This window comes from Trachurus japonicus, chromosome 13 (assembly GCF_045865225.1).
Source record: "Trachurus japonicus isolate A0001 chromosome 13, Traja_1.0".
Lineage (NCBI taxonomy): Eukaryota > Metazoa > Chordata > Actinopteri > Carangiformes > Carangidae > Trachurus > Trachurus japonicus.
The window spans coordinates 30,594,631-30,613,003 of record NC_140919.1 but is presented as its reverse complement, the minus strand read 5'-3'; the positions used below and the strand labels follow the sequence as shown (position 1 = coordinate 30,613,003).

The 18,373-nt window shown below is 39.9% G+C and overlaps 1 protein-coding gene across 9 annotated transcripts in view; it reads left to right on the top strand.

Annotated features, from left to right (window-relative positions):
• The window catches only part of tenm4 (teneurin transmembrane protein 4), a 145,049-nt gene that overhangs the window by 40,214 nt on the left and 86,462 nt on the right, over nucleotides 1-18,373 (top strand). For 8 of the 9 annotated variants that reach the window (XM_085795900.1, XM_085795898.1, XM_085795905.1 and 5 more), the window contains exon 4: nucleotides 13,970-14,191. The exons of the other annotated variant lie outside the window; for it this stretch is intronic. In XM_085795900.1, the coding sequence (XP_085652026.1) occupies nucleotides 13,970-14,191 (222 nt within the window). The remainder of the gene's footprint in view (nucleotides 1-13,969; nucleotides 14,192-18,373) is intronic. 9 annotated transcript variants of the gene reach the window in all.

Genomic DNA, 18,373 nt, shown 5'->3' with positions numbered 1-18,373 from the left:
CCTTGGATGTCAAAACAGACTGAAACATGATTTTTCTGTATTTTTTTTTACATATATTATTATTATTATTGATCACAGCTCTGGCTTGTAATTATCTGTGTACTACATTTTAATACATTTTAATAGGCTTTGAGATCAGCCAGACATACTGTCAATACTACAGTACCAGTAACATTATTCTTTAGCTGTTTGTGTTCTACTGCACATTGTGCGTGGACCACAACACATAATAAACACGAAAAGCTCCAACTGCAAACAGATTACAAAACAAATTGCTCGCATGTGTTTATGTAACAACAGATATGACTCAGATATAAATACCACATGTTAGTTGTAAAATGCTTTTATCAAACTTATTTTTCATGAACTCCTTTTTCCTAAACGTTGTCATAGCCAGCTGTATTCAACGTACTGTCTAGCTCCAGACTCCCATAGTCCAAAATTACATAGCACTGGTTCAAACAAATCACAAGCTCGTTCAAAGAATCAAGATCACACAGTAAGAGCTATTTATAGAGACAATAACCAGAGAGGCGTCATGTTCAGAGACATCATTTGTATTAACTGAGATATACAATAAGTGACATACATGGTGTGTTGTGACAGCCACAGAAACAATTACAGCATTTACACAGTTCCTTTAGAGACAAGTGTAATCACTTTTGTAAAACAGTGGTATATTGATGCATCATTACCTTTTGGCATCTGTGACAGAGACACAGAGACTGTGATCATTTGCTGTAGGGGATGCTGTTTGCTGTAATAGTGGAATCTGTAATTTCACTGCAGCCACATTGAGCACAACATGGAAGCTTGTTCTGAAACGGTCGCAGGCATCGCAGCAGCAGAATATCAGGCGAAATGATGCTTCAAAGAAATCACTAGTGGCTTCCCAGCTCACAGCCGTGGTTATTTCCACCCCCAGTATTTCTTGTGAAGTTATTTATTTGTTTACTTTTTTGGCAGAGTCTCTGCTCAGATCATGGATTAGTAGAGATATTCTCTGGCTCATTTGCAGGCTAATTTGCTGGGTTTTAGAAGCCCTTGTGGACAGTTTTGGGCTGTTATCTGTGGAGTTGCATACGCGCTCCCTGCCAGTGCGTCTGACAGTCTAAACCAACAGCACATCAGGGCCCATCTTACCACCAAGGCTCAGGGGCCTCACTACAGCTCAAAGCACAACATGGAGCAGGATGAGCCCTCCTCCATGGAGGATCATTCTAACCCAGCCTCACAACTTCTGTCCCTCTCTTAGCAATATCCATTTAACATACAGTCAATTATCTATGCTCATGTTATATTTATGTTAGTTTCAAGGAATACGTCCTGTCCTTAAAATGGGATGCACTGGTTTGATGTTCTGCATCTGTATCCACATGTCCCAACCTTATTAAACAAGTCAGGTATTGGCCAAGTTGAACCATTCTTCATCAAATTAAATGTCTTAGTTGATTTTGTTATAAAATTGGATAAATGTAATTTTACAGATCCTCTATAACACTGATTAAAATTCTCAGCAAACCTTTGGTGCATGAAAATCTCTCTGCTCATAATTATGGAAGAGTTCTTGTTGAGTGCATTCATTTCAGCCAATCTTACTGTTTTTGATATTTTGGCTGGGAACATTGATATACTAACCTGTAAAAACTAAACTAAACAAACAAACAGGCAGCTCCGAACAACCAGGTATCTTAAGGAAAGGCAATTAGTGAATTCTGTTGCGACCAGAGAAGCAGAGATCATAATAATAATGTTGCCTGTTGCCGACATACAAACAATTAAACTGTGGTGCAGGGATTTTTTCTCATGAGAGGTCACTTCTGTTACGTAGGTTAGTCTCTGATTCCAAAGTAGGTACAGAACTTTTAGATTTGGTCGACCCACAAAACATTCATGTAAAAAACTGTAAAAGTAAACACCAGCTCTGGAAATGTGAATAATAACATTTTACTTTATCATCCAAAACTGGATAAAAGGCAAGGCTACTCGCCGTTATCTTCATATGTGTAAGAGCCATGTGCAGAATATTTAAAACTGAAAAAAAAAAATACAGCATAACAAGTCTCGGCATCAAAGCCCCTTTGAGTATGAAAACAGCATGAAAAAAAGCACAGTGGAATGGTAACATTTCAGAGGAGGCAGATGACAGGTATCTATCAAAATAACTGTTTCTTTTTTATTTTCTTTACTTGAAAGCAGTTGTGAAAGGAGTAGACTGTGATAACTCAGATGATTGTCTGTGAGCTTAACTGTACGATTAATGACTCTCAACACTCTTGCTTTTGTTCCCTTGGTTTGTCAGTTCTACATGACTCAAATTAGGTTAGCATGCTTCAGCACAGGGATAGAGCGCACACAGGATTGTCAGAGACAGAGAGACCCTGCAATTCCAAAACCTTGTTGTGCTGGACAGCTCAGGTTCTTCCTGGATTATTTCTCTCCCAGAGAAAGTAGTCAGGCACAGTGAAATTTCACAGCCTGTGCATGTTTGAGAAAATAGCTCAGGACATAGGCTTTAGATTTTTTCCCCTGTTCCTTTAGAGGTTCCCTTAAAGTACTGCTGTCACACTGGAAACATTAGTCTTATCTCAGCTGTATAAATGGCCAGCTTCCGAAGCAGGTCACAGCAGAGCTGCATTCTCTCTGTCTTCAAACCCCAGTGCTTACACTCTCTGAATTACCACATTTTGGCATAGAAGCACTTCGGGCTATCTAGACAATTTAAGCTGACTTATTACTACCTGAGCACTAATAGTGGTTTACACTAGGTTGGATGTTTAACGGTTTAAGTTTTGCATTTAGTGCCAAAGGGAAATGTACTGCAGCAAAGACAAACACCACTGAGCTTCGGAATAGATGACAACCTGAGGCGGTTGTTTCCAAAATGTCAAATTGGAACAACTTCATTCAGGAAATAGAAAATGAATTGACTTGTGTCAGTCAGCTGCCTGATAGACACTTACATTAAAAATACATGTGTACTGTATAACCCTACAGAATGCAGTTGGTGCACGGTGGAGATAAGACTATGGCAAGGCTAAGTGCCAAGTCCTTGTTTATTTTGTTAAATGGCATTCGAATAATGTGTTGACCCTATGTCCGTGATTTTTCATTAAGTTTGGGAGTATTTTTTCTTTGTGGAAGTTTTACTGTAAGAAACCATCTCATATATTTCACCCAGCAAGAGGCTTTAGAGGACATCACTGAATGGATGCAGGGCACTTTCGATCGCGGGTCAGACTTTGATTGTTGTTTAATTGTTTTTTAATTGTATTCAGTTGCCAACTTTGTAATGGATTGCATCTTCCCTCTGATGTCAATATTGGTTTTTTTTGACAATTTTATTTGTGCAGGATGGTGCGGTGAGATGTTGACTTTCACACAGGACTATAAGGCATTATGTGTTGCATTTGTGCTGTAAGGACTGTAAAGAAAAGAAATACACATTATGTTAAAAGCTGTTATATATCATCATCATTATATCATCATACAGTATATCATATCATCAGATGATACTTTTTATTAATTTTAATTAGTCTCTATTACTCAGCCTATCATCATTTTAACTGTTCATGAAAAATACATTAAACAGAGATACATTTCATTCTGAAAAATAAGGACATAATGAACAGGTAATAATACAGTCTATAGCCTGAGTAAAGAGCAATAGGCAAAGGTTTGAAAATGGATATGGCTTTACATAGCTGCAGAGGATCAATAAAATTGATTGGCCCCATTCCTGATCCTGCAGATCAACACAGGACTTGTGAGCACAAAATAGTTTATATATTAAAAAAGAAGAAGAAGGAAAAAATGTCAACAAACATTGATAAACATATTTGACTGATATTGTTAGAGTGAAGAAGACACAGCTCAGACATACAGTACAGTTATGCTTTACTGTATTATGTTCATGACACTGCAAGTTAAGAGGCCCCATAACCTTCTTAACAAATTGCAGGATGCTACTACAATAACTATTAAATTAACATGACAACAATAACGTTCAGTATTCATCAGTGACAATTGTATATTAATCTCACATTCTGATTTACTACTGGTTTGACAGAGTATTAAAGGTCTTCATTTTGGTGCTCATGTCATGTTGTTTCCCCTCCATCTCCAGTTGCTAGGACTCCGTCTACCCGGGGCAACTTAATTTCCATTCATCGCCTCAGTGGAAATTTGGAATTGAAATTGGCTTACCCTCGTTCTGGCCAAAGCCTCTACAATTACACTGTGGAAAAGGTGTTTTCTATCTGCATATGCCCTCCATTATTATTGCATTCTCACCATTACCACTGTGTTGACTGCATACATGGACATCATTTCAGGAGAGATGCACTTGGACAGTCACCTAACCAGCCCAGTACTACTCATAATAATTTTTGCAACCACTTTTATTCCAAAAAAACTTTATTTTCTGTGTTACAAACTCTTTGTGGCACAGGTTTTATGACGGTGTGAATTATATAAGCACTCAGAAGTACAAATCTCTTAACAGCATGTATTTTAGATAGCCTTTTGAACTGTCATGCACTCAGTAGGAGCTGGGAAGCACACACACATCAATTCTTTAACACTGACAAAGTGTCTGAAATGAGAAATAGTAGTCTTTTGTGTATATTATCTGGAGACCATGATGAGAGGAGGAAATGATGTTTTGACAGAGGTGTGCTCCTGTAGCATTAAAGCATTCATATTAATCTATGATGTTTATACACGACAGAGCAAATCTGCACAAATGAAGCAAAAGGTGGCCCTCGCAATTCCCACTCTCAACCTTATTAAACTTTTATTCCAGAAGAAAGTTAAGAAGATGTGAAGGTTTTCAGATTTTTGGGACTGTGCTTTAGCTCTTTACTGTCTTTTATTGGGAATGTAGCTTTTACTTAAGGGTATACTTTAGAATTTTATTAGGCCAGGCCTAAAATGCGCTGAGGAATGGCAGGATGGGGATGGTGCCATCTTTGTTCAGCAAGGCCCCAGGCAAGCCACATGTAGCCCTAATGAGTCGCTTACAATTTCAGGCTCTGCTTGCTCTCAAACACCAAAAGTAAACTTTTGTCTTTTTTCCCCCCACTATTCGGGGACCTTAAGAGGATTGTGGGGTCATTATTTATTCATGCCATTGTGTTTATTCACCAGCTTCTGTGTGTGATGGGAGAGGGAATAGAGCAGCCAGTGCAGACGGAGTAAAAGCTGATAATTATCCACTATTAGCATTGTTTTTTCAGCCATAGTTTAAGTCGGCTCAGTTGATGATCGAGCTATGATAGAGGCCCAGAAACATCCATTTAAAGCAGATTACCATGTGCATGTCTTTGAAGTCTGGAATCCTCTGCAGAGGACTTGCCGGATGGGTGTGGATGCATTTATAAGCCTGTTTTTACGCCACTTTATTTCTGTGCTGCTGGAGAAGATACTCTGTCACCACGTTAGTTACGAGCGCCAATGTTGACCAGGAGATCCCCAAAAACAGCCATCACATGCCTGCAGGATGTTCTTAACAGCCAGAGGTGAGGAGACTGCAACCTTTACCTTTTATCCTAGAACAAAGAAAGACCCAGGGATGCTTGAATGGGGCTGCATGGAGGGATTTAGCAGTGTCAGACTACATCAGAACTAACACTGATTCAAAAGACTAGTGAAGTAAAAGGAAAAAAAGGAAAAAAAAGACAAAGGAGTCCTGAAAATGGTTCAATTAGTGATAACTCAGTTCTAAAAGAGCAATTTCAAAACTTTTCACTGTCTAGCATCAGCTAAACTGTCTTGACATGCTTCAGTTGGGCCAGCACATTGTGTTCTCCAGTTATTATAGGTGTTCACTGAACACTTCTTTAGAGTAACACTTGCCTGTGTAGCGGTGGTGAGGTTTCTCCTCCAACAGAAGAAATTTCCATTTGCTTTGTTTTTGCATTTCCATTCCACATTTCCAGGCCGATTCGATCTGTTTGTCTCAGAGAAGTCGAAACAGATGGTGTCTTTCGGCTGGATTGTAGGGCGCACTGTCTCTCCAGCGCAGTGAAATAGAGTGGACTCAGTGGATGAGAGTGGCAGAAGCCAGGCAGGGATGTGAGAAGAGGTTGACTGGGGTAGGAGTCTGTGCACATAATAACCCAGAGAAGACATGCCATCTCTAGACTCAGCCGCTCTGGCCTGCTTTTCATCTTCCTGGGTGATACTCTGGAAAGCTGGCATCAGTATTCTGCTGCGTCCTCAGGTTTGTACAGTATGCTGCTTCTGCCTTTTTTTTCTTAGTTGTATATTTTCCTCCTCTGCCATGCAGATGAATAGATTAACACTCACCTTCTAATTTAAAAAGGAGTGAGGGGTAGATGTCTGGGACCCTTGGCTTATGGAAATTATGGCAGCTGTTAATTCAATCTAAATCACCAGTCCTCCTGACAATTTGCTGTGTCCAAACTGTTGTGCAGGCACCGCAGTATCTGTAGAGGTGGTCAGAGCATGTTTTGGCTTGTTTTCTGGACTCATAATAGCCCTCCATTTATAATTTGGCATTTGTTGTCTTTATAGGAGCATACAGTAGTTGTAAGTAATGGATGCTGGGTTTTAAAGTGCTAATAGAAATGTTGTGGGTCAGCCTTAAATGGAACAGTTTCTTGTGTGGTAATGCTTTTTTTATTACACGCAAATATAATTTCCATTTTCTCAGTAATGGCCAAAAAAGAAAAAGTTTATTGGTGTTTACAATTTGTTTTCACCCTCATCATACATTATGTTCACTCTCCGTTATTATGTTATTGATTCCTAACAGGTAAACAGCACTGTCAGAGAAATTTTTTATCATTTTTCCAATGTTGGTTCGTAAAAAGCTCATTTCCTACTTCCTCTGCATGGGTGTCTAGTTGGGCTTTGCACAGTGTAGGGTTTTTTATGTGCTGTGTCTTGTAGATTAGCAGTTTGCCTCACAAATTGATAAATTGCATCGTATCAGCTGAGGAAATATTTTCTAATCCTGCAATGTTTGTTAGAATATCTTGCGTAGATATACTTTGATTTAACTCCTAAAGATGACACATAGGTCTACAATGCAGCTTATCACATTTGCTGCATCAGGCTTATGACTTTTTCAAAACTGTCCCTTTGAGCTGCTCACTGTCTCATACATTTTCTGTTTTTTTATTTATTTGTTTTATTCATTTCAATGAGATGAAATCACTTATCATGTATTAATTTCATAAAATGCTAGTTATTGCCTGCAGCTGTGCAATAGAAAACAATTATGTCAATTTGGGAATCCTATTATTGCCAAAAAGAGAAAAGAATTATGCCTGCATGTTTATATTGCCTGGAGAGGTCTGATGCGTAATTATTACCTGAGCACATACACCAATAACTGACAAACACATCAGTGTGTTCCCAAAACAAGGAAAGCAAATAAAAAACTCAAATTCATTTTATAAATAATTATTTAATGCTGACAATCAACCTTAGAGTCTTGCTGCATGTGGACAGTTGTTTTGGCAGATTTGTAAAGTTTGTTGATTGTTTTTGCAGAGAGGTTATCAAACAGAAAATTAACTGTGATGGATAGTTTTTTTGTAAATCTGTCAGGGTGCAAATGAAGGTGCCTCAAGACATGGAAAGTTACCTAAGAATTAAAAACTCACAAGTCAAAGCAAATCAAAACAAATCAAGTCTATCAGAATAAATTTGACTTTGCCTGAAAAGCTGAAAAAATAACTAGATGGGAACCAGTGAATTAAATAACTGAAAATTCAAAGTACTTGATACCCTGTAGCTAACAGCAAAAGTGTTAAAAAAAACAAAAAACAACAACAACAAAAAAACCCCCAGAAATATTACACATCAAAATCTCTGATGTTTGACAGATTTCTAATTTGACAGTACACTGTCTGCAGTCATGTCTCCCAACCCTTGCCAGTGTGCTGGCCTGTTCACCCAGTCTTTCATGTCACAATGTAAAAACACTCTACAGCTTTATTTCCTTCAGTCACAAAGACGTTGAATTTCTAAGACTGTCAGTGACACAAAGGCAGGACTAACACAGCCTTTCCACAGACTTTGAAGTTCAATCCAAACCAAGAGCAGCAATATTGTAGGCAAGAGGGCACATTTAATCAGTCATGACAGAGCTCAAATACTGCCAGTCAGTCTAGGAAAAAAAAAGAAAGAAAAAAAAAATCAAAAAAGGCATCAAGCGTCCTTTCATGGGTTTAGCAACTCTAAAGTCTTTGTATCTCATGACATTTCCAGGACAACTTGATCCTGACTAGTGAACATTTCTGTGTTGCACACTGTAAACATGGCCACTGGAGCTCAGCAACAGGACATCATTAGAAGGACAGAGCTGGAATGCTGAGAAGGGAATTGATGATGTTCAGGCAATTTAAAAGCTATTAAATGTCCAATTAAGCCACCTTGTCGGCAGAGTACCTTGTAGGCAAATGTAACTCAATTAATAGACCATTATTTGTATTCAACTATTACTTACCCTGCAAACAGGTCCGACACTCCAGGTGGGTTTTTATTCCATAAAAAGCGACACAGTTTATGGCTCTGAATTATCGAATATAAGTTGTTTGTGTGTCTCTGGTGCTCTTTGACCACGTGTGCCACTCAAATCAGAAGCAGCAGGAGAAACACATAGCTGCCACCTTCCAATGACAATGAGAGTTAATCAGCTGAAAGCAAAGACCTTCATACATGAAAGCTGTTGTGGCTGACAGGTGCTTGTAAGAGTCAGACATTGATCTTGAGCGTGTCTTCCTGCCACCGCTCCCATAATCAAAATGAAAAAAAAAAAACAAAAAAAAAAACTATGCAATTAGACGTCTGCTGATTGAAGAATGTAGAATAAGAGTGAAGGAGACAAGCAAGACGTACATAAAAGGAGTCTGTGTGGTTATGGAGAGAGTTGAAAAGGTGTGTCTCAACCAGTTTGTGACCCAAATACCATAGAAAACGCATGCAGCCGTTTTGGGCTCTTGACTTGGTGTTAGCCGGCGGACTGTGGAGGAATTTTCACTCACACTAAGGAGGGTGTCACGAGGGAAGTGTCAAACGGAAGCCTGTTGGTGACGTTGAATGCAAAATGCCAAGCAGGCACAGGCGAAGAATGAAACCCCCTGCACCTAAGGAAATATGATTTCATGCCATGTACCATGCGCCCACACAAGAATGGGGCTGTTGATTTCACCACATGCAAATACAGCAAGAAACAGTCACAAGCCCAGGAAGGATCTGGATATTCACAGTGTGGTCCTCGATGGAGGTATGAGCAGTCAGTATGAAATTCCATAAACAGCTGAAAATATGACAAAAGCTTTAGACACGCCATTACATCTTGGAGTGGATCCCACTCCTCCTCCATTTGATGACAAAATTGGTGCCAGGAGCAAATTATGCAACATTTAACTGATCCTCCAAAGACAAACTGCCAACCTTTCACACACCCCTGTACGAACAGTATTATGCAACTACCCAGTTGGTTTGGTAACACGCCACACAGTGTCGCTTTAAAATATTAAGACATTAAGAATTTAGCATTAGCAAAGAGCAACAGTGCTGTCATCGTGACTGCATTAATCCTAGATGCAGACCGGGTTGCAACACAATCTGCACTTTACAAAAAGAGGAGCGGTGTGATGATGACACTCAGTCCCCAATGAGTCATTCCTGTGCGTCCTGTATGCTTTGTATGCTACACGGCATCAGTTGATGTTACAGGCACCAAGAGTTTGTCTTTCTCCTTCACCGTTCATCTGCAAATATGCCTCAAGTTATTTTTATTTCATTTTTTTTATAGATGCTGCCCTGCAGCTGTATTCCTTGAGCAAACAGATAATTCCTGCTGTCGCCATAGAGCCACACGTCTGATTCACCTTGCTTTGCTCTGTGTTGTGATTGTGCAGCACATTTAACTAAGGTAGTCATGGTTACACTGTTGTCTTTTGACAAATGATGAGTTTCTATTTTTCTTGAATGTCTGAATCGCTTTGTATAGCTACAAAATTTAGCAGCTAAAGGCAAAATGAGGATGATTAGAAAGAGAGACAGAGAGAATAAAAAATCAGGACTCTCCAGATGAGAGATATTGTCTCCCCTTACTCGATTTTCTTCTCACTTGATAACATCCTCGATCTCTATTTACCTGATTTAATTTCCACTCCTTTAGCCAGAGAAGCCTCCTCAAATACATTCAAAGGCTCATTTTTATATGTACAGTACGTTCACAGTGATAATGATTAATTTTGCTTGTCTCCCATCATGCACAAACTTGATCGGTGTGATTAGGCTCATAGTTTCCAATGCATGATTCTGCATCACAGCACCTACATTAATGACTGCAGTTACCGTAGGTGTGTACATCTTAAAGTGATGCCGGAGTCCTCTCCTGTCTCCACCTGTTAAACACTGCATAAACACAAGCAGAGGAACACAGGCATAAACACATTAATCCCATTAAGATAATACACAGTCTAGAGGTTGTCAAATGACTTTGGAGCACAAGGTGCATCCACAAATCCTTCTCCAGTTTGTAATTAGTTATTGGTTGTTTTAGTGCTGAGGCAATTAGTTTATTAATTGATGAGTCGATTGACAGCAAATAAATTACAAAAGCAATTTTCAAATGGTGAGCATCCTCTCGCTTTATAGACATGAGGATGTGCCTTACTCTGTTTATCTGTAACTGTAAAATGATTATCATTGGGGTGATATTACACCTTTGTCACTGTAGACTTATTAACAAGACATTTAACAGACCAATTTTTAATACTACTGGCTGATAGTTTCCCAATATTTAATGTTTTTAAATATGGCATTGTCAGTGGTTTAGCCTTTCTCCTGGAAACTGATGGGAAGAGGCTCTGTGTTGGGTGATATAAAACATTAGAGACTTGTAAACCAGTATAGATTTCTTTTGTTTTTTTTATTTATTCATTTATTTGCAATGGGACTCTGCATATTCATGAACATACAAAAATGATTTATTGTAAATATGCCAGATTTTCTTTTCAGTCAATGAACAAGACAGTTTTAGGTAATATTAAATTAGCAGGATATAAACAATACTTTATGGTTAAATGATCCAGAAATTATTAATCTGTTGAAAGTAAAAACAGACAAAATATCTTTAATTAAATTTGTTTGCTATTATATTCCATTGGCATTGCGTGTTCTCAAAACGGGAAAGAGGTCTCACACTTTTGCACCCTGCTGTATATTTTCAATATTGCCTACCACTACTTTTAGGTCATTATATTTAATCTGCTTTGCAGTCAATGTTGTAGCTAAAAATATCAGAGTGATCCCATAGGAGGAGAAATTACCCTGCAACCAAATACAACACTGTACTGTATCTCTGCAGTAGCCATTACATTAACATCAATGTTCATGTATCCTTGTAAAGTTTTTGAGTACAGAACACCTACTTTCTTATTTGTTGTAAGTGGAGGGGTTATAGAAGAAGAAGAAAAAACTGCTGCATAGCTGTCCGCCCACATTTCACGTTTCTGCTGTTTCTGTTGCTCAGCTTCTGTCTGATGCCAGTACCACACACTGTTATCGTTTTTGCCTTGAAAATGAATGTCATTCTTTGAACTTAAGTGTTGATTTAAGGTTCATGTCTCTTGAATTATCATTGCTTGAAACACTTTTGTTATGTTTTACAATGTTACCTGTACAGCACTTGTTCTTCTACAGAGCTTTTTATAAATTAATCTAATTTAGTAATGTGCAGGATGTCATATTTCGTGATCATTTCATCTTTACTCGCATAACTAAAGTGTAATTAGTGCTGAATTAAATTGGTACACTTTTAGTTAATTCATAAACACATAATTTATTGTATAACAAGACATAGAAGTAGCATTTTCTTTTGGGACGGGAACATCAATTTGTTAGGCTGTTCTTTGAATTTGATTGCTAATGAGCTGATTAAGACCTTCGATGTAGTAATCGCTGGCCTACATTTGCAGTTAGGCCAAAATCACTGGCGCTTCCTGAAGCTGTCAGGAACCAAGGCGGTAACGGATGGTCCGGGGGCTCCTAAGTAAAGGTCCCTTTTTGCTGCAGTAATATAGTGAGTGAAGGCAAAGTCAATCAAGTCTGGCAGCCAGAGAAACTTGTGGCTATCTCAGGCTGTAGCTTTTTGCCTGGCCAGGCCTCGTCTGTGACTCTCTGTGCATGAGGCTTTGGCATGAACTGCACAAGCCAGTATTAATTAAACACAGGGAGACAGTAAAACCTTTGTGCACGAGACTAATGGCTGCTGAGCACAACTATCATGACTCCACTCAGGTTATAACTTTGTCCATTTTTTAGAGGACTTTAATCTTTTCCTGTCTCATTGATGAAAAAGCTGTAATATTCAGTCAAGGACCTGGTGTAGCTCACTTTTTTTTCTTTCATGTGTCGATTTTCAGTCTTGTCTCCTGGCTTTTATTGTGGCAGATACCAACTCAGTGACTGGTGCTTGGTTTCTAACTGTTATTATTGTGTCACATGCTAAATGCAGTGTCATAGATTTATCTTAGGGATTCTGGGAATGAGTGTAATGATGTTGTTGTCGACAGCTCCTCTCCAGACTGTACATTGCTGTATATTCAAGCACAACAATGTCACAGTCATTAACCCACAGCATGGCGACGCTGCCTCTGCACCCATTACTGCACCAGCATTAGAGGGTTTAGAGAGAAATGAAGTGTGTGGTGTGAAGTATATATATAAAGCACAAACTATGACTCTCTGGGGCAGTGGACATTTGCTGCTTGTGTAGGGCCGTGGCTGCTATGTTAATATCACTAATTGTTTCCTAATTAGATGCGAGTCAGTGAGTCGTACTTTAATACTCTAATAGGGATCATTACGGAGCGAGAGGAAATTTATCTCTCCTGATGGATGACAGTCCAGTCAGCAGGAATTTCGACATCAAGACCAATGGAGTGATGGGAAGAGGGGTAGGAGTGCTAATCTGATGGCTTTGTTCGCTGCAGTCGCGTCTCTAAAGTACGACATTTTCAGCGGGGTGCATGGCTGCATCAAAAGTCAATCATACGTTAATAGCAGCTCTGTGGAGATCCCATGACAGCGTGGCAGCAGCAGCCAATAAGTCTTGAAAGAAGAAACCGTCGTATGGCACTAGTATGTCAGATATGGGGACTGCATATTGGCTTACAACAAGAGGCTACCAACAATCATACCTGTAAATGATTCATATTCTGCTGTTGAGGTGAGTGGCCACTGGCCAGTCCGATCGTGGTGGTATTTTATATTACTGGTGAGGAGGAAAGCTGAGATGGATGAAGAGCACAGAAGAAATAGGAAGGATTGGTTCAGGTTGGATTCATTTCTTGGCTGGCGAGGGTTATGTGTTTCCACAGGAGGGGGTATTAACAACTCTGCCACATTTAGGAACATATTCATATGCTTGCTGCACAGCACACAAATGGAAGTCTGCTAGTGTAATTTCTGTAGTTTGGAGAAGTACAGTTATGTGAAATAATATTGTTTCAAAAGAATCCCTTTAAATTTAAAGTTTTTTTTGTTGTGTTTTATGTAGCAGGTCTGTCTGACTTTTATACGCTCTTGTTCTGCATTCAATGTATGCCTTGTGGGAGCATACACACAAACCAATTACCGGTAGCCTTTTATTAGGAGTGGAGCAAATTTACCTAGATTTGTTCTCCTTTTTTCCCGTTTAACATCCCAAAAGGTTGTTTTGCTGTTTGTGTTTCTCTAAACCGGTGCCAGGCATTTGCCTTTTCTATTGTATCTCAAAGTCATTTCACTTGTTTGCATTGTTCCTCCTCGCTGGGGTGAGGTGGCAGAGACAAAGGCGTATGTGTCCCTGTTTGTTTTTGAAGTGTCAGAATTAAGTCTTGCATGTGTGTGAGTGTGTTGCTCCTATGTGATGTTGCCTGTGTTTGGGTGTGTTTCATCCCCCCCCTCCCCATGTGTTGTCTCTGTTTGTGGTCCACAGGTCCTCCGCTGCATTGTTCATCCGCCTCCTCCTCCCCTGTTGAGCAGCTCCCATACCCTCCCCCTTCCATTGCAGCCAATGACAGCCAGGGAGGGTTGCTAGGTAACTGTGCGGCTCAGCCAGCCCAGGACTCTGACTCTGAGGATGAGTTTGGCCCAAATTCTTTCTTAGTTAAAATTGGCTCAGGGAACCTGTATGCTCCTGCCACTGCAACTGCTGATGGTGAGTTGGTTTTCAAACTACTGTTGCTTTCTAGAGGTTAGCCTCCCTGCTCCTGGACATTTTGTGTTTAGGTCATGCAGATGGCTATGGGCAAGAATATGTCCCTTTTTTTTTTCTGAGCACCATGAGAGAGCGTAGAAACTCTGAGTCGATACGTAGCCTCAGGAAATGCACAGAACTCTCTGAAGAAAGGTCTGTAAAGTTCAGAGCCTCGCTCAAAGAGATGGACCATTTTGGTTCAGCAGGAGATATTTGTCACAGATATTTCTCTTCAGTTTCATTGCACGCTGGTGGGAGTAACCAACTACATTCCCTCTGTAGAGTTCTCAGCTGCATGCATCCTCTGCACCTTGGATAGGAAACAACAAAAGACGGTTACTGCATACCAGGTGCAACACAGTCACAGGGGTCCTTTGAACTTTGTATTAAAAACAGAGTTAGCCCCTGGAAGACATAGTGTAGGTTCTTTCTGTGTGTGCTTTGATTACAGCTCAAATGCAGACAGTAGATAGAGTTAGATAGAGTTAAATGAAGTTTGAAGAAATGCATATGTGGTTTCTCATTAATAACTGTCAGCTATTCATCGCTCTTGAAATACTCAGTGTCTCCTGCTGTTGGCTCAACATTCATTCAGACTGACTGAATGACATTTGTACCCGCACTGTGTTGACAGTTGACAAAAATTCACTCACAGTAAAAACATGTGCAGTTTGATTTTCTAAGTGGCAGCCACACTTTGTATCCGCAGTTAACGTACTCATTTAATTATATTGAAGATGTTTCTCGACACGTCTCAGTTCAAGTTTGCTCGGGCTTGTGTTGCTGGGCTGATATTATATTATTTGTCTGTTTTCATATAACTGATTGCTGTAGATTCATAGGCTCTTGTGTATTCATTACTGGCTCAGTGTCTTGATCCTCACTTTGTTTATAACACCACAAGCACTCAGTGCATGGCGTATGAAAAATGCCACGGCGATAGTATCACGTCAAGTATTTCCTCAAGGTAACCTCAGGAAAGTAGATTTATTATTATGGCCACATGGTCACAATTGAACATGTAGCAGGTTATATATTCTTATTTATGATCCATCCACATGAAAAAAAGAGTTGTCATTCAAACTAAGCGATTTATGCCGTGTGTCTCCCATAACTCATCAATTTGCATGCTGAATAAGGTGTTCTTTGATATTTGAAATGTGGATGTCTTTCGTCTACAGCAGATACTCGCTTCTCCCAGTGGCCCCTGCAAAAACACAAAACAAAATAAAATGATCTAAATAATTGATCGAGCTTACAAGTTAACTACCCAAAGGGTTGAAGTACATCAAACTCCGAAGTGCTCCAGCTGCCTGCTCAGAAAGCCTGGAGAATGAGTTATTAATCCCGTTGCAAATCCCACCCCCCACCACACCACCACCACCCCTCTCCCTCCCTCTCCCTTCCTAATTCCACAGTAGCAACAAGCTGGTCACCCAGCAGTGACATGACTTCAGGGGACGCGGGTGGGAGGACTGGCCTTTACCGCGGCAGATTTGTCTCATAACAATGACACTGATTTGCATAGGTGCAGCGTTTAGGTTGGCCTCGGGCTGTCAGTAAGGGGTAGGAGGAGGAATATCCCAGCTCTACCTCAGTCATCCTCAGGCTTTGTAAGGCTTTTAATTTGCAAAGTACAGCATGTTCCTGTGTGTCTCTCGCTATAGTGCAAAGCCTTTTCCAACTCTCATATCTCCAAAAGATATCAAACCAGTATTCTTTCTATTGATGCTGATGTCCACTCTGATAACCTGTCACCTAGCTGGTGTTGCATTAAAAAAAAAAAAAAAAAAGAAACAGTAAATTATGCAAAATCCTCTTTTCTTTGAGGCTCTTCTTTGACATTCTTCATTGTGTGGTTTCAGAAAATCTTTGACAGTGAAGGGGCCAGTTACAAACAGTAAGAAAAAAGAGGGAAAAAAAAACCTCCATTGTTGATTCTCTAAAACCACCTACTGAGCCACACAAGCTTGCTCTATGCCTTCTCATGCATTTTCCACATCACATCCAAAAACTTTATAAGCTTGTAGATTTTGTTTATTCAAATCTGCATATTTTTCATTTTTCTTTTTGGTTGAAATTTATTTTTACTCTTCCACTCCACTGAACAACACATTGTATTCCCATTGGCTGTTCTTTGAAGCAGCCACTTGAATTTAATGAAAAATGTGATTTCTAGCACAGTTGGTTCAGTGAAAAAAAAAAGACAATTTGCATGGCTAATCCTCATTTAAGGTGGATATTGTTTTGTGTATTTAGTTATTTGCCTCGCTCAGTTTTGTGTGTAAAGTTTTCACTCAGGAGACAGTGATGTCTTATGGCTGTGTATGTAAATTACTTTCAGACCCCAAAGCTTTCGTGGCAAATAATATTTGTACCTAAATAACTCTGTCAACCCAAGCTGGTTTCACCATTTCAGGGAAAGAAGTGACTTCATTAATACTTGTCCAATGTGTCATGACGCCGTTCCCCTCAGCTACATAAACGTAATCTTTTCAAGGTGACAGAACTAGAGTGAGCCAGATAGGTTGTGGTGCAGATTGGGTGTACAGAACAGAGTAATGGACGCACATCTAGGTATCCAATAGGCTTAAACAAACTGTCTTTGTTTGCCCATTTTAATATCTAAAACTGAAATTTGAATGGTTTTCTGTTTGATGCAGATGTCTAAGTTCTGGCTGGAGAGAAAAAAGAAAGAAAAAAGGGCCATGTTGCTAACTGTAATGTAATCGTGAATTAAATATGCATCTCAGGTTTTCATTGGGAATTACATGAGCCAAAAAAAAAAAAGTAATTTAAAAGTCACCATGGCAAAAATGACTGGAATATCAAATCAGATCTCTTTGACACATGGGTCAGTTATTGAAGAAATATTCAGTTGACACAGAGGAGGAAATGCCTACTTTTGTATTTTCAGTAAATAACCACGAGGTAAAAAGAAAAAAAGATATGCCTAAAATAATTGGCTCACAGTGTATCTGTTGCACTGGAAAACAGGTGGCTTTTTATCACTTGGGATTACATTTGCTCAAGGTCATCTCTGAGCCCACATACAGGACTTAAAATGTTCTGCTGGATTTTGAATAAGTAAACGCTTTCAGCAGCATGTCGTTATTCACATTAGTAGCCTCCAAGGCAGCAGTGTTTATTTATTTTATTTTTTTCTGGGATCCTGTTTTCATTTGGAAGAACACTGAGCCAGGGTCTCTGTGGCTGACGAGGCTGCTCGCTGAAGCCTGCAGTCCTTTTGTGAAGCATGTGTTTCAGTGTGGCCCTCGGCTTTCTCTCGGGGGCTTCTTCCTGGGGAGGCTGCCAGTGGGAGCCCGCTGCCACGCTGAGCCGAAAGATCTGAGACACTGCAACCTCCCAGCATTAGCATCTCTTAATGCAAAACAGCATGGGGTCGGCCAGTGTTGGCTTTCAGTACAGCCGGGCTCCCCGGTGAAACGAGCCAACACACCACGACCTCACAGCTGACCAAGCAGGAATGTTGAGCCGGGTAGAAGGCATGGGGATGTGGCTGTGTCTGAATTCAAATAAGTCTTCATTTGAAATGCTTAATCATCCCTCCCCTCCCTCCCCTGTTCCTGCAAGGGGGGGATCTGGTTAAAAGAGGTCACACCAGAAAGTAATTTAGCCACAGACACCATGAGGAATTAAACTATCGGAGGCTAGATAATAATTTAATGAGTAGCACATGGCGTGCCCATGCCATGTCCTTGTTTTCTGAATATGTGAGGTTTCAGTTTTGAGTTGACGTATCAAACGGAATCCGCTGCTCTTGATGTTGAGTTGTTGTACTGGAGCCAATAGACAATTTGTCCAGTTTCATTCAACTTGCCGTTCGTCAGCGCACAGAGACCATGGATAATGCATTTTGCATACCTACATATCTTCTTTTCAATGACATAAATTGAGATGCATTACTTTCATTCCATGATAATTGCAGACCATCTGTGCCCTCTAACAAAATCCTCAACCTCTTGATGGATATGCAGCAGAGTGACATACAGAACAGAGCATACATAACCACTTGTCTTGTTCTTGCAAAGGCAGCTCAAAAACTTGACAGAAAATCCATTTGATCACAGAAAGGAAGAAAGAAGCATATGCCAGGACTGGTCCTAATGGATTAGGCTGCAA